General features: G+C 48.1%; 1 protein-coding gene across 1 annotated transcript in view; it reads left to right on the top strand.

The window, feature by feature from the left end:
* Nucleotides 1–2,427, top strand: part of LOC111155691 (intersectin 1) — a 212,594-nt gene extending 210,167 nt beyond the window's left edge. Inside the window, exons 39-40 of the mRNA XM_022515992.1 lie at nt 121–294; nt 2,068–2,427. Coding sequence (XP_022371700.1) covers nt 121–294; nt 2,068–2,216 — 323 coding nt within the window. The 3' untranslated portion in view covers nt 2,217–2,427. The remainder of the gene's footprint in view (nt 1–120; nt 295–2,067) is intronic.
* The last annotated feature ends 10,455 nt before the right edge of the window (nt 2,428–12,882 follow it).

Consider the following 12,882-nt stretch of genomic DNA (forward strand, 5'->3'; position numbering starts at 1 on the left):
AGGGGATAAAAATGAGGGGCATGGAGGGAAGCTGCTGCCCACCGTGGCGAGGACGCTGCCCTGCCATGCCCAGGAGAGCCTGAAGCCAGGTGTGAGTCCAGCAGACTCTGTCCACTCTAGGAAAGAGTAACCCGTACTGTGAGGTGACCATGGGCTCCCAATGTCACATCACCAAGACCATCCAGGACACTCTGAATCCCAAGTGGAATTCCAACTGCCAGTTCTTCATCAAAGACCTGGAGCAGGAAGTCCTGTGTATCACCGTGTTTGAGAGGGACCAGTTCTCTCCAGACGGTGAGTAGAGAATGGCCCCCTGCGGAGTCCTTCTTCCTTCCCTGTCACTCAGCTTTTGTGGGTAAATTGCTTTCTAGCTGGGAACTTGGTGCGCAGAGTTTTTTTGGCTTCCCTCCAGAGAGATGAGGTTGGCATAAGACAAGACTCAGCCTCTTCTAGAAAAGGGTCTTCACTGATGCTGTGGCATCTCAGAGAAGGTGGACGAAGTGTGCGTGGTCCAGAGTGGTCCAGCCACCCTAGAGAAAGACCCTGGTCCCATGTTTCTCCAAAGCAAGAGACTACAACAAAGGTTATCCCCCAAAGTCTCAGCCCAGACCTTGAGTTCTTCTCCAAAAGCCACAGTGACAAATGGATAAAAGTAGTTAGTTGAGCCAGAAGAACATCAGCCCACAACAGGTGTGGTAAGAATCAGCTGGTGCCCTTTGGGTGACATGTCTGGTTAATCAAAGGGTTGGAATCACCATCTCTCACGTCTGGGCTCCTACTGTGTTTCACTGTCAGTTTTTATTCTGGTAAGTGAAGGTTTGAGACTGGATGTTGGGTTGTTTTAAATAGTGAAGTATTATGACACAGTGTTCATTCCACTAGGGCATAAATTGAAAATCCTAGTGTTGTTCTTACATTGGAGATTATTTCAATGAAATGAGCATAGGGACAAAATAAAGCTGTATCTGTCCCCCAGGGGAAAAAAAAATCCAACGTCTTTAAAAAAAAAAAAATTAAAGCTTATTTTTTTTATTTTTAGCAATCTCTCTACCCAACAGGGGGCTCGAACTCATGATTCCAAGATCAAGAGTCGCACGCTCTTTCAACTGAGCCAGCCAGGCACCCCCAATGCCCACATTTTATTTTATTTTTTAAAGATTTTTTTTAATATATTCATTTGGGTGGGGGGAGCACAAGTGAGGGGGAGGGGCAGAGGGGAAGGGAGAAGCAGGTTCCCCACTGAGAAGGAAGCCCAATATGGGGCTCGATCCCAGGACCCTGGGATCATGACCTGAGCCGAAGGCAGACACTTAACCGACTAAGTCACCCAGACGTCTGGGATTCCCACATTTTAAATGGGACCGTGAAAGAAGGCTGTTTCCAGTACAGGTGCATACATAATATATTCTAGTAAAGAATTCCTCAATGAATAAATGAAGGAATTATGGTCTGGAGGCCCATTTAACACCATCCTGTAATTGCCTAGCATTTAAAACATATTCAAATATATTCACATCTGCTCTCCTACTGATGCTCAGTATTTGATGAAAAGTGGTGCTGAGAGCGCCCAGCCTGCAGCCTTCTCTCCCACATCTCCCATTTGCTCTCTGGCTCATGCAGGGGGCACAGGAAGGACCAGCCCTCGCTCACCATCCTTGACTTTTCTGAAAAGGATGTGACATCACGAATGTGTCTTCTGAACCCAGGGAGATACTACTTTCCAATCTTTGTCCTGCTGATAGGATGTCCCATGTTGCATTGCCTCCTGGGAAGCTTATAGCCCTTTGGAGGTCCCCAGGTGTGGGGAAAGGCATAGTCTCCGTTTCTACCTACTTCTAGGCTCAACTTTGTCCCCACCCTGGTGTCCTTTTTTTCTTTCTTTCCCTTGTACTCCATTTAAAAATTATGCTCTGTCATCGTAGTTCATGGATTCCTGTAAACAGACCTACTTCTCTTTTGGAAGAAGGGAGAGTGCGTCGGTTCACTGAGAAATTCCTAATATGCTAAATCCGTGCCTTGACGTAAAGGAATTCTCTCTTTGAGCACAGTGTTTTTTTCTCCTTGCAGATTTTTTGGGTCGGACAGAGATCCGCGTGGCTGACATCAAGAAGGACCAGGGTTCCAAGGGCCCAGTTACAAAGTGTCTCCTGCTGCACGAAGTTCCCACAGGAGAGATTGTGGTCCGCTTGGACCTACAGTTGTTTGATGAGCCATAGGGAGTGGGCCCAGCATGGTGCTTGGCCGACTTCCAGCCCGCGGCGGCAGGGGCAATCTGGAAATGGTGTGGCTTCCCTAAAACCACCATTTGACATTCAGCCACAGGGCAAAGGGAGAGTGAAGACAGGCCCCTCAAAACTTCTAGGAATAATTCTCGACAATCTTTCCCCGCCCCCCAAACAATTTCCCATTTTATGAAACAAAAACAAAATGTCTTCCTTTGTCCTCACTGCTGGTCTCATCGTGGCTTCTAGGAGCTTTGAAATCCCAGAGCCCCAGCTAGATACGGTTGGGAGTTGGGCCCATCCCTGGGCCTGAGGCGTGGGTCTGGTTACTGTACAATAGATTTATAAATGCAATGTCTGTATTTTTGGAGAACTCATGTAATGCTCCTATTTCGTATCTCCACTGGTCCCTGAATAGGCCCGTTGATCTATAACGCCTGGTCCTTTGTGTGTTTAGAAATTATTATGAAGGTCCTGTGGCTGCCCCAGAGTCTCGTTTCCCTGCTGGGACCTTGTTTGAAATGCTGCCCTGAATACGATCACTCGGGAAGATGGTCTCCTGATCAGACAGCGTGCTAGTTCTTTGAAAAGCTGGTCCATGGACGATTCTAGCAGGTGCATTGTTAGAGCCATTCCAGTCCCCTCCAGGTCTTTTATTGATAGATGTCAATGAAAACTATCACTAGCTACTATCAGGTGATTCCGTTTTGATTTCCAGCACGTTTGGAAGATGGCTAAGGAGGCGTGTTATCTACAAAGTTCGACTCTGCTGGATTAGATCACCGCAGGTCATCTGAAAGGCTTCTTTACGATGCCACTGGGTCCTGGTTGCCAGCCCAGCTGGAAAGTTCTCTTCGGCTTGGAGGTTCTATGGTGTTTCATGAGAAAAGTAGTTGCTGCTGACCAGCTCTGAGCCTATTTTTGCGGGAGTGTGCTGGATCCTGGTTGTCATGGGGAATTCCAGCAGCTGTCTTTGCTATGTTCCCAAGAAAGACGTCCCCGAGACGCAAAGAAGAAAAGTGACAATCCGGAAGTGGGGTGGAAGAAGGTGAAGGAACTCTGTTATGTGGTGGGGGGAGAAGCTCTAGGAGCATCCAAGCCTCACAGATCAAGGGAGGAAGACCTAAGACTCTCTCCCCTCCTCTCCCACGAAGACCTAAGACTCTCTCCCCTCTTCTCCCATACACAGCCAATCTCTCAGTAATGGAAATACATGTGCTTGTTGCCAGAGTCGGGAGCGTATGACCATGTGCCAAACTGTTTGGTTTGAGTTCTTTGATTTTTTTTCCCCTTCAATGCCAGGAGATAGGCTGGTTAACTAGATAATAACTTGATTTGCTAATGAAGAGCGTGGGTTGTATTTTGTTCGCATGTGAATGTCCTCCTAATCCCAGTGTGTCGTGGTCATGAAATGTTCTTTGCATGTTCTCTTGGTACTGGAGTCTAGCTTTCCTGTGTTAGATGGTGTTCTCTTTGACTGTAGGTTTTTAGAATTTAACTAGGGTCGTAGAAGTGCTTTATAAAGGGTAGCGTCAACATAGTGGCTGACTCTCCACTTCGCTGGGAACAGAATGCATAGTGTCGTAATTTCCCATAAGAGCCCTGTCATATTCCAAGCAATTTTTAATAGTGTGTGTGTTAGAAAGGGCAACAAAGTTTACATTTCATACTTCTAAGAAACACTTTATTATTTATTTATTGAAGATAGTGTAGAATTTTGTATCGAGAACAACAGACAACTATTTTTAAAAAACAAACAGACACACCCTTTAGTTAGAAACTTTCAACTGAGCCCTGTTAAGAGACCAAGTTTAACTTCAGGCATGGGTTTGTTTACCACTCCCCGGAAGAAAATACAGTTAGACCACTTTAAGTTTATATTTTCTGACCGTTGTTAAGAAACTGTGTGAAATTAAATCTATAAGTAGACACACAACTCACGCTTTCCTATTTCTGTAACTAATTCAATTTGTTCAGTGTATTTATGAAGGACATGTTCTATGGTAGAGACAAAATGTACGTGATGGGTAAAATGGGATAGTTTTGGATAACCATTCCCATCCCTCTCCTTCTGGTGGGGGAGACCTTTCCTTCATTGGCTCTCTTCGTGTGTCATGCTGGTCATCGCTGTTTAGGCAGGTAGGATGTGACGTGAACAGTGACAAGCATCTTGTAACCCTTTTCGGTCTACAAGGTCACCCACTCCCAGCATCCCATGATCAGAATTCATGTAGCATGAAAACACAGTCTGTGACTCTTTTTCCCAAGTGACTCTATTAAGCATCCCTGAGATGTTCCTCCAGGGTAGTAATTCCAGATTAGTGTCCTTGTCCTCACTGGTGTAATCTGGACGGCGACCAGACCGACATAGGGATGAGTTAACCTGGCCCTCAGATCCAGCTGTGACTCATTAGTCATACTGGTGGGGGGACAGAGATAGGTAGGCAGCGCCTGGGGTCTCTTTGACCTCTATCCCTCACTTCTGCCTTTTTGGCCACCTGGGCTCCATTTCCTAGAGATGAAATGTCTCTTGCCAAGAAGCGATCTGTTTCCTAGCTCTGTGTTTCCAAATGCAGGGTGTCTGTAGGCTACTGTATCCTGGCCTCTGTTCCCAGCCCTCCAGACGCCCTGCAAGCTTCCCTTCTTCTCTGAGCTGCACTGACCTCCTCTAGCCCAGCAAGGGGCTTTTCTGCTCACAGGCTATGTGCTGAGCTCAGGAGCCTGCGGACTGGGGCTTTTCGTAGACTAGCTCTCTTGAAGGGACAGACCGTATCCAGCCCCTCTGGAGCAGGGTGTCTCTGGCTGATAGCATGTCCCCTGGCGGACAGGCAGGCAGCAGCATGTCCTGGAACCAGGTTCTGCTGTAACCAGGGGAGCTTGGAGGGTTGTCCACTCAGACCCCAGGCTCGCCTGACTCTGGAAGGGGGACTCCTCTAGGCGAGGGTCACCAGGGATGCCTGAGAAACTGGGGCCAGAGGACAACGCTGGAGTCCCCGGGGAAGGTGAATGCAGGTCTGCCACCCAAGACCAGGCAGGTGGGCTGTCTCTCCAGGAGCTGGCTGTGCAATCATAAGCCACTGACCATATAGTGTGGGAACATTCTAGAAATCAGTGGGGTTGGAGAACAAGGGCCGAATGGATGGGGTGCTTCTGGTTTTAAAAGAAAGGTTGGAGATTTGGGAGTTTATTTTAGAGTTTGCCACACTGCTTTGTAGGAGGAAAAAGCCTTCTCTATCTCTTCTTCAAATAGCTTCTTCGAGCTAGGGGGATCTTTTGATTCATAGAAGAAAATTTGTTTCTGTGTTTAACAACTTGAAGAATTTCTGCTGGAAACTGCTAGCGTTTTTTTTTTTTTTATGTTATTTCACGTGTTTTCTTGCCTTTTATTTTATGTTGCCTGCCTTCTCGTTCCGAGGGTGGAGATGAACGTTCGTGCAGACAGGAGTACTCTGGAATGGATGCCCGCACAGTCTAGAGGAAGCGGGATCATTTCCAGCGTGAGGTGAATGTGAGGTTGGCCGAGGGTCTGCTCACTCCAGGTGGGCCTGCTCTCTAAGTTAGAGCCTCCTGGGCCGGAAGGTGAGGTGAGGGAAACTGGGGATCCTGGATGTTCCTTCTTTGCTTTCCAGTATAGGAACTCGAGTTCCTACCAGGGAAAAGCATAGTTGGCGGCACCAGAAGCCAGTGAGGAGGTGAAGCCCTCAGATGCTGTGGTCGGAGCTACCCTATGAGGTATTTGGTCAAAGTCACACCTGGAAGGTGTCACCTTCTCTCTTCCTGCCCTGAGGTGCTGACATGCCTCTTCCTGCGGGGAATGGTCGGGTCAGCAGCCAACACTCTCCTGGCAGTGCCCTGAGTCATGCCTTTTGCGGGCCGTGTCATATCCTGTAAATCAAGTTGGCGTGTTGATCAAACTTGGAAAATGGCTGTTTATTTGAGTGAGAGGAAAGGAAAGTTCTAGAACTCCCCTTTCCTCCCCTTGCGTGGCGTCAGATCCAGGATGTGTTTGTAGGTCATGGAGCTCAATTAAGGTACATCACCTGATGTCTGCAGGAGCTAGAATATCTTCCTGATAAGCATGGAAATCTTCCTCCAAGGGAAGGCTAGAAACGTCTAACAGCTCTCTCTCGGGAGCATTGAAACCCAGATTCCCCCATGTTGGAAGGTCTTATCTCTGGGTTGTGATCTCTTAGTAGCAATGCTAGTAGCATACTATTCTGATTTGGGAAGTCCCCATGCTGCTCCAGGCCCCTGTCTTAGGGGACTGGGAGGTGGACTAGAGAGGTCTGCCTCTGTGGTTTCCGTGGCCTAGTTGTGGATCTGATGTTATGTTATTTAAATGACACCCAGTGCTTATAAAAATTCATCTCTGCCTCTAAATAATTGCATCAGTGACAGGCAGATCCGTTCCTCCATGAAGAGGAGCCCTCCTACTCTGGCCTTGGGGAACCAGGTAACACACACGTAATAGAGTGATTTTTTGGGACCCCATGTGTGGTGGTTGTATTTCAGGGCAAATCTGCCCCTACTGTATGTCAGGGGTTTTGTGAGTTGTTTTTAATAGGATTCTGTTCTACTTTCTATACCAGCTTCTAGTGTTACTGTTATCTGAATAGTGTGACTATTTTAGTATTCAAAGCCCACCAAGTAAGACTGTTCAGAAGTGGGCTCGTTTGGTCAAACTTGCAAAAAAAAAAAAAAAATGGAGCGTTTCTCTGCTATTTCCTGAGAACTAACCAGTAACCAGGGTTTCTTTTTACTCAGTGGGAGGAATAGAGATTTTTTCTCCTAGGAACACTGGTTTTGTACTTTCATCCTTTAAAAAAATAACATTCCTGTGTGGCTGAGTTTCTAAAGCTCTGTTTCTCTGCATTTCGCCTCTTATGCTCAAATGGCTTGCTTCCTCCTGTTTCTCTATCTAAAAGAAGGGGGGCCCTGGGGATGAGGGTGATACGGGGAAACGGGGAAACGGAGAAGGTGGGGAGGCTTGGCGGCGTCTGGGGGAGGAGCCCGCGGCTTCCCTTTTCCCCACTGTCGCCGCCAGGGGGCGATCTCCCTCCTGGAAACCTGCGGGTCGCGCGGGCGGCTCCCGGGTGCTGGCTCCACCGGCTGTGGCTCCGGGACCGACCTCTCGAGTAAATCCCGGGGCCAGCCCGAGGGTGGTGAGACTGGAGGCGGAAGAGGGCAAGAGTTGGTGGCAGGCGTGGGCAGGGGTCTCAGAGCCCCCGGGGTACCTGGTGACCCTTTGCCGCTCCGTGGTGCCGGGGCTGGTCGTGGGGTGGGGGGAGGCCTTCAGCCTTCCCATCTGCCTTGTGAAAGTCCCTGAGACTCGGCTCCCCAGGGGTCTCGGGTGGAAGTTGGAGGTCCCCCCGCCCCGCCCCCCCAAGGAGGCGTCCTCTCCCACAAAGGTTCTAGGAGTCAGGTCTTTACTGGGACTGGATAACAGTCTCTCCTGGGAGACCAGGACTTCCTGAAATTCAGATGCAGAGCACTGGTGGGGGACACAGAAGCTCACTGTGCGGGGTGTGTACGGGGTGTGTGTGTGAGCGCATGAGTGTGTGTGGTGTGAGTGTGTGTGTATATGGTGTGTGTAAGAGTGTGAGTATGGTGTGTGTGTGAATGTGTGGTATACGTGCAGCAGTGTCTGTGGTGTATGATGTGTGTGTGTGTGGCCTGTGGTGTATGTGGTATGTGTGTGAATCTGTGGGGTGTGTGTGGTGTGTGAGGAGAGTATGAGCGTGAGCGTGTGACAGTATCGGTAGTGTGAGAGTGTGTGATACGTGGTGTGACAATGTGTGGTGTGTGTGTGAGAGGGCTGTGTGTGGTCTGAGAGAGGAGAGTATGAGTGTGAGTGTGTGGTGTGTGTAAATGCATATGGTATGTATGTGAGAGGGTGTGTGGTTTGTTGCGAGTGTGTGTAGGAGTGTGTGGTGTGTGAGTGTGTGGCGTGAGAGGATAGCATGAATGTGAGACTGGTGTGTGTGTGAGGTGTGCTCTGTGTGTGCGCGTGGTGTGTGAGATTTTGTGTGAATGTGTGTGGTATGTGTGCTGTGTGTGATCTGCGTGTGTGGTGTGCACGCGATACGTATGTGGGGTGTGTGTGTGTCACTAGGAGAAATGAAGGTATGTGGATTGAACGAGGGAACAGAGGGTCTGACACTCCGTCGTCGCATTCAGGCCCCATGAAAAATACAACATGAAAATCTGAAGCCCCTTATTGAAAATTATGACGAATTTGGAGGCTGTGACAGCAGAGAATTAAACCAAGCGTGGGCCCTTCTAAGCACACGGTCCCTCGTGACGGCACAGATCACACCCCCAAGAAGCTGGCCCTGGGCCCGCTGGGTTTTCAGTTGGTCTTGGGGCGGGTATGGCTTTGTCTTCTGTCTTCTTTGGAAAGTCTCCTGGCAGGTTGTGGGGAGCTGGGCTGCCAGTACTTTTGAAAATGTCTGCTTTTATTTCACAGAAGCACAGATGGTCTAGGCTAATCAGAGGGTACGAGACCCGAGCCCCTCGGTGACAGCTGCGCCCCAGGGCCAGAAAGGGAGTCACCTGCCCATCTCTTGGCCCCTCTGTGAGGGCCTGGCACAAGGCGCCCAGAGGCCTAAGAACCTCTAACCCACTGATTTGAAATTAAATCCTTCCTTTTGATCTTCAGTTGGGCACTGAGGACTTTTCTCCCCTTTTCTAGTAGGACAGAGAGGCTTTCCAAGCCTCTGCCTTCAAAGGACCATCCAGGGGACAGTCAGAAGAAGCAGGGAGGCCGGGGGAAGGGCTCATGTCCCTTCCCCCGGGACTGGACGCTGCTTGGTCCAAGGCCATCTCCTGGAGAGAGAGCTGCAGGGTCCCGGGCAACTTCCAGACAGGGCTTCCCAGCTGGGTGCTTCTGGTCAGTTCGCATGGATGGTTTTGGAGCCTGGAGAGGTCAGGAAAGAGGAGAAAACCCACTGTGTGAGCAGCCTCAAGTTGTAGAAGCTTCTGGAGGCGGACGATCTTGGACTCGATCCTCTCGCCATGCACCTGCTGTCACTTTCTTTCACAAAACAGCTTCTCGTTTCTTTTCCTTGCACTGGGCCAGACCCTCCAAAACCTTTGCGGTTCTGCTGGTTCTTGTCAAATCAGTCTCATTTCTACACACACAGAGCAATAATCCTCTCTGTTTCCCAGTTCTGTCCTGGGATTAGAAAGCTTGCTAAGTAAAAATGTTGACAGAAAGTTGCACAGATATTACAAATTCATCCTTGTGGAAGTGACTGCTTCACTTTGAAGGAAATAGCAAATTCTAGCTTTGTTTCTCCACGTAATGCAGTCTTCCACACTCCTGAAAGCTCGGAAAATATCTCCTGGGGGCATTGACTTAGCATTGTGCTGGCATCGTTTTTCGCGAACGAATGTGTTGATGGGCATTTTACCAATCAGCGTCCTTCAAACATTATCTGCTAGATAGTCACGTGTCAGAAAGTGGGATATGCTGGCAAGATCTTTGGTAACGATGTTTATTTGTGCACATGCGTTTAAAACACACATTGCCAATAGCCCAAGTGTCTTTGAACTGTGAAGCCAACTTCAGGTGATGTCAGCTGAAACCCAGCTAGCTGAAGTCCAAACCCTCCTGGCCCCCTCCTCCCTACCCTGCGTAGATAGGGAAGTTGGCAGGCATGTAACTCATGTTGTATCGCCTTAGCTACATTAGCTTTGTACCCTCACATCTACAGGTGGTCAGCATATGTGTAAATACATGTATATACGTGAGAAATCTACAACAACAACAACAAAATGTCCTGTGTATGATAATCGGCTCTTGGCATCTGGTTTTCTGCATTTGATAGTTTCCGGCTAAGAAAAATGCAGAATTCCACCACATAACGTGAAAAAGTTATGCTCCTAAAAAGGTTTGTCTTGAAATCTCTGCTGTGTGTTTTTGGGAATGTCCTTAACTAAATGTACATATGGTATGGAAGAGGCTATGCCGGTCAATGTTGCATAAACTAACACAGATCCTGTAGTCGAAATATTTAACTTGTTATTGTAAAATGTGATTTGTCATTGAGAGATTATTTTTCTGTATGTATATGAGAGTATTTTAGGAATCTAATTTAAGTGCATAGAACTATAGAAAAAAAAATAAAAACCTATTCCAGGAGTAGAAAATGCTTAATCAGATTACTTGGGTTCAGCCCAACTAAATTTCTTATATTCAAAAGAAAATATGAATTGCATATGTTAGATATTCAAAGAAGTCATTTTGGGGGGCAGAGAATATGATTAATGGAAGTGAAATGGGTGGTGTGAAAAAAATGACAAGCATCCTTTAGCTACGACCTCAGATGGGACCTTGGTGTTTCATTAAAAACTGATTTGAGCAGGTAACATTCTGGAGGGTGGTTGTGTCAGGAAGCGACAAGAGGACTGAGAGCCTGTTTCCCATCAGATCCATGTACCACAGAGGCTTCTAGAAGTTCTGGAGGTTTGGTCAGGTATTCAAGACTGAATCAAACACCCTTCTAGAGAGTTCAGAACATGAATGGAGGTGCCCCGCCCCTGGTTTCCAGATCACCCTTTACAGCTCTCTTTCTGGATAGATTGCGCATGTCCCTTTGGTGTTCGTGTTTTCGGTGAAATTTCCTGGGGCATCTTCACCATCTCCTCCTGTCGCATAGCTGGGTTGGTTGAAGAATGAAGCGTGCACAGCAGCCTCCTTAGGTGCCTGTGTCCCTCACGGAGATCCAGGGGCAAGAGGCCATCCTTCTCCTCCCAGAAAAGGGTCAGAAGTCCAGGCTGATTCTAGGGCACAGACTGGCCACCGGGAATGTCCCTGCAGGCCTCCTGTGGAAAGATGGTATACACAGTCCCATGAATCTCAATGTCTAAACGCCTGAGAGCCTTATTCGGGAGTCATTTCTGGAGGTGGCCGGCCTTCCCTGACAGATCGGAAGTGACACAGCAGAGAAAATAGCCGGTTTCTGGGAAGATGGGGCCCTGCATCTGGGTCCCTGCCATGAAGAGTGTAGGGCTGATGGCTTGCAGGGATGTGTGGGGGGTGTGAGCTTGGGTTTTCAGCAGGTCTTTCCAACAGTTAGCTGTGTGCTTCTTGATGCTGCTAACCGAGAGTTGGAGTCCCTTATTGATAAGTCTGAGACTGGGGGACACTGGAGTCCATGGGATTTCCTGGACTTCAGGGGGTGGGAAGCTGTGATTTCTCAAGCTTTCTGGAATCCATTGAGTCATAGAAGGAACATGCAAATCACCTTGAGGAACTATGTGGATGTAACTGACTCTGGTTCCAAAGATGGGGCCGTTCAGAGATCTCCTTGTTCAAGCTCGGCCTGGGGAGCCCAATCCCAGGCCAGCCAGCAGAACCAGATGAGCTCTGGTCCATCTGCCCAGCACAGGGGCTGACCTCCTCAGCACCATGCCCTCTTGGCTGGGGCAGCAATAGGGCTGTGAGTGGGAACAAGTCAGTCAGTCAGTTGCCTCTCGGGCCCTAGTTGTCTTGAAAATTTGGGGGATAGGAGAAGCCAGAGCATGAAGGTCCTGCCCAGCAGTGCTTACAAGCCACGCTGGTTAGCCTTTATCTGTTTGGAAAAGAATGTATCAGTCTGAATGAGTCCCTTGTATTTCCAGTGACAAATGGGTCATAGTGCTGGTGGCATGTCGCTCCTCTCACAACCCTTCCCTGGTGGGGGTGGGGGTGGAGGTGAGACCAGTTCCCCCCCTCACCCCGCCATGTTGACTGTAATATACTTCTGTTGCCAAATAATGGTACTATTTAACTTTCCACAAAAGGGAGACTATATTGTCTGATATGTAACGTCTATGGAGGTCTAAACATTATTAGACTCTATCACAAATTGTAGAATTATGTGTATCTGTCTAAGGTTTGATGAAGCAGGGCCAAAACATGAGGTTGCTTTTTTTGTTTGTTGAAAAGAAGATGAGATTATTTCTGCTGTTTGAGTGTCCCTTTGGCACCTTATTGTGTATGCAATGTTCAATTTTGCCGACTCAGCCTATGGTAACTGATTTTTTTCCCCTTAAACCAGTAGCGACATCGGTACAGTTTGCTATTCCTGTGTATCTTGAACCTAAAAAGAACAAACTCTTCAAAACAGCTCTGTGTTCATTTTGACCTGGATGGTTTAAATTCACATGGTTCATGAATAAAGTGAGAAAGCCAACCCTGTCACGGTGGATTATTTTGGGTTCTTTCGGTCCCACCTCCTTTCTGAGCAGACAGGAAGCAGATAGCTCTGCAAATGGCTTCTCTTCCTGTGCTCTTCTTTCTCCCATGGATAAGGTAGTCGTGGCAAGAAAGCCAAACATAAAACCAAACTAAACCAACAAGCCTTCCCATGCTTTCTTCGGACAGATGTTAGTGCTAAGTAGAACTCGATTTCCCAGTACTGAGTACTGAGAATTTGAGAAGTCGGTGAGGTGTGGGGGAAGAAACACTGGGGGCGTGGACAGGGGAGCATAAAGCTACGATTGTCTTACGAAGGCATTCAGAGGATTACTCTGGCTTTCCGCGAAGTTTCCTACACCAACAGCTCTGTGTTCAGAACCTTGAGTTTTAACTCTGGGCACCATTAGCAAACCCAATACTGAACTTTGTTGTTATCTGAATTTTAGGGGATGATTTATAGCATTTTCTTCTGATCTG

This window comes from Enhydra lutris, unplaced genomic scaffold (assembly GCF_002288905.1).
Source record: "Enhydra lutris kenyoni isolate GAN:26980312 unplaced genomic scaffold, ASM228890v2 scaffoldscaffold43, whole genome shotgun sequence".
Lineage (NCBI taxonomy): Eukaryota > Metazoa > Chordata > Mammalia > Carnivora > Mustelidae > Enhydra > Enhydra lutris.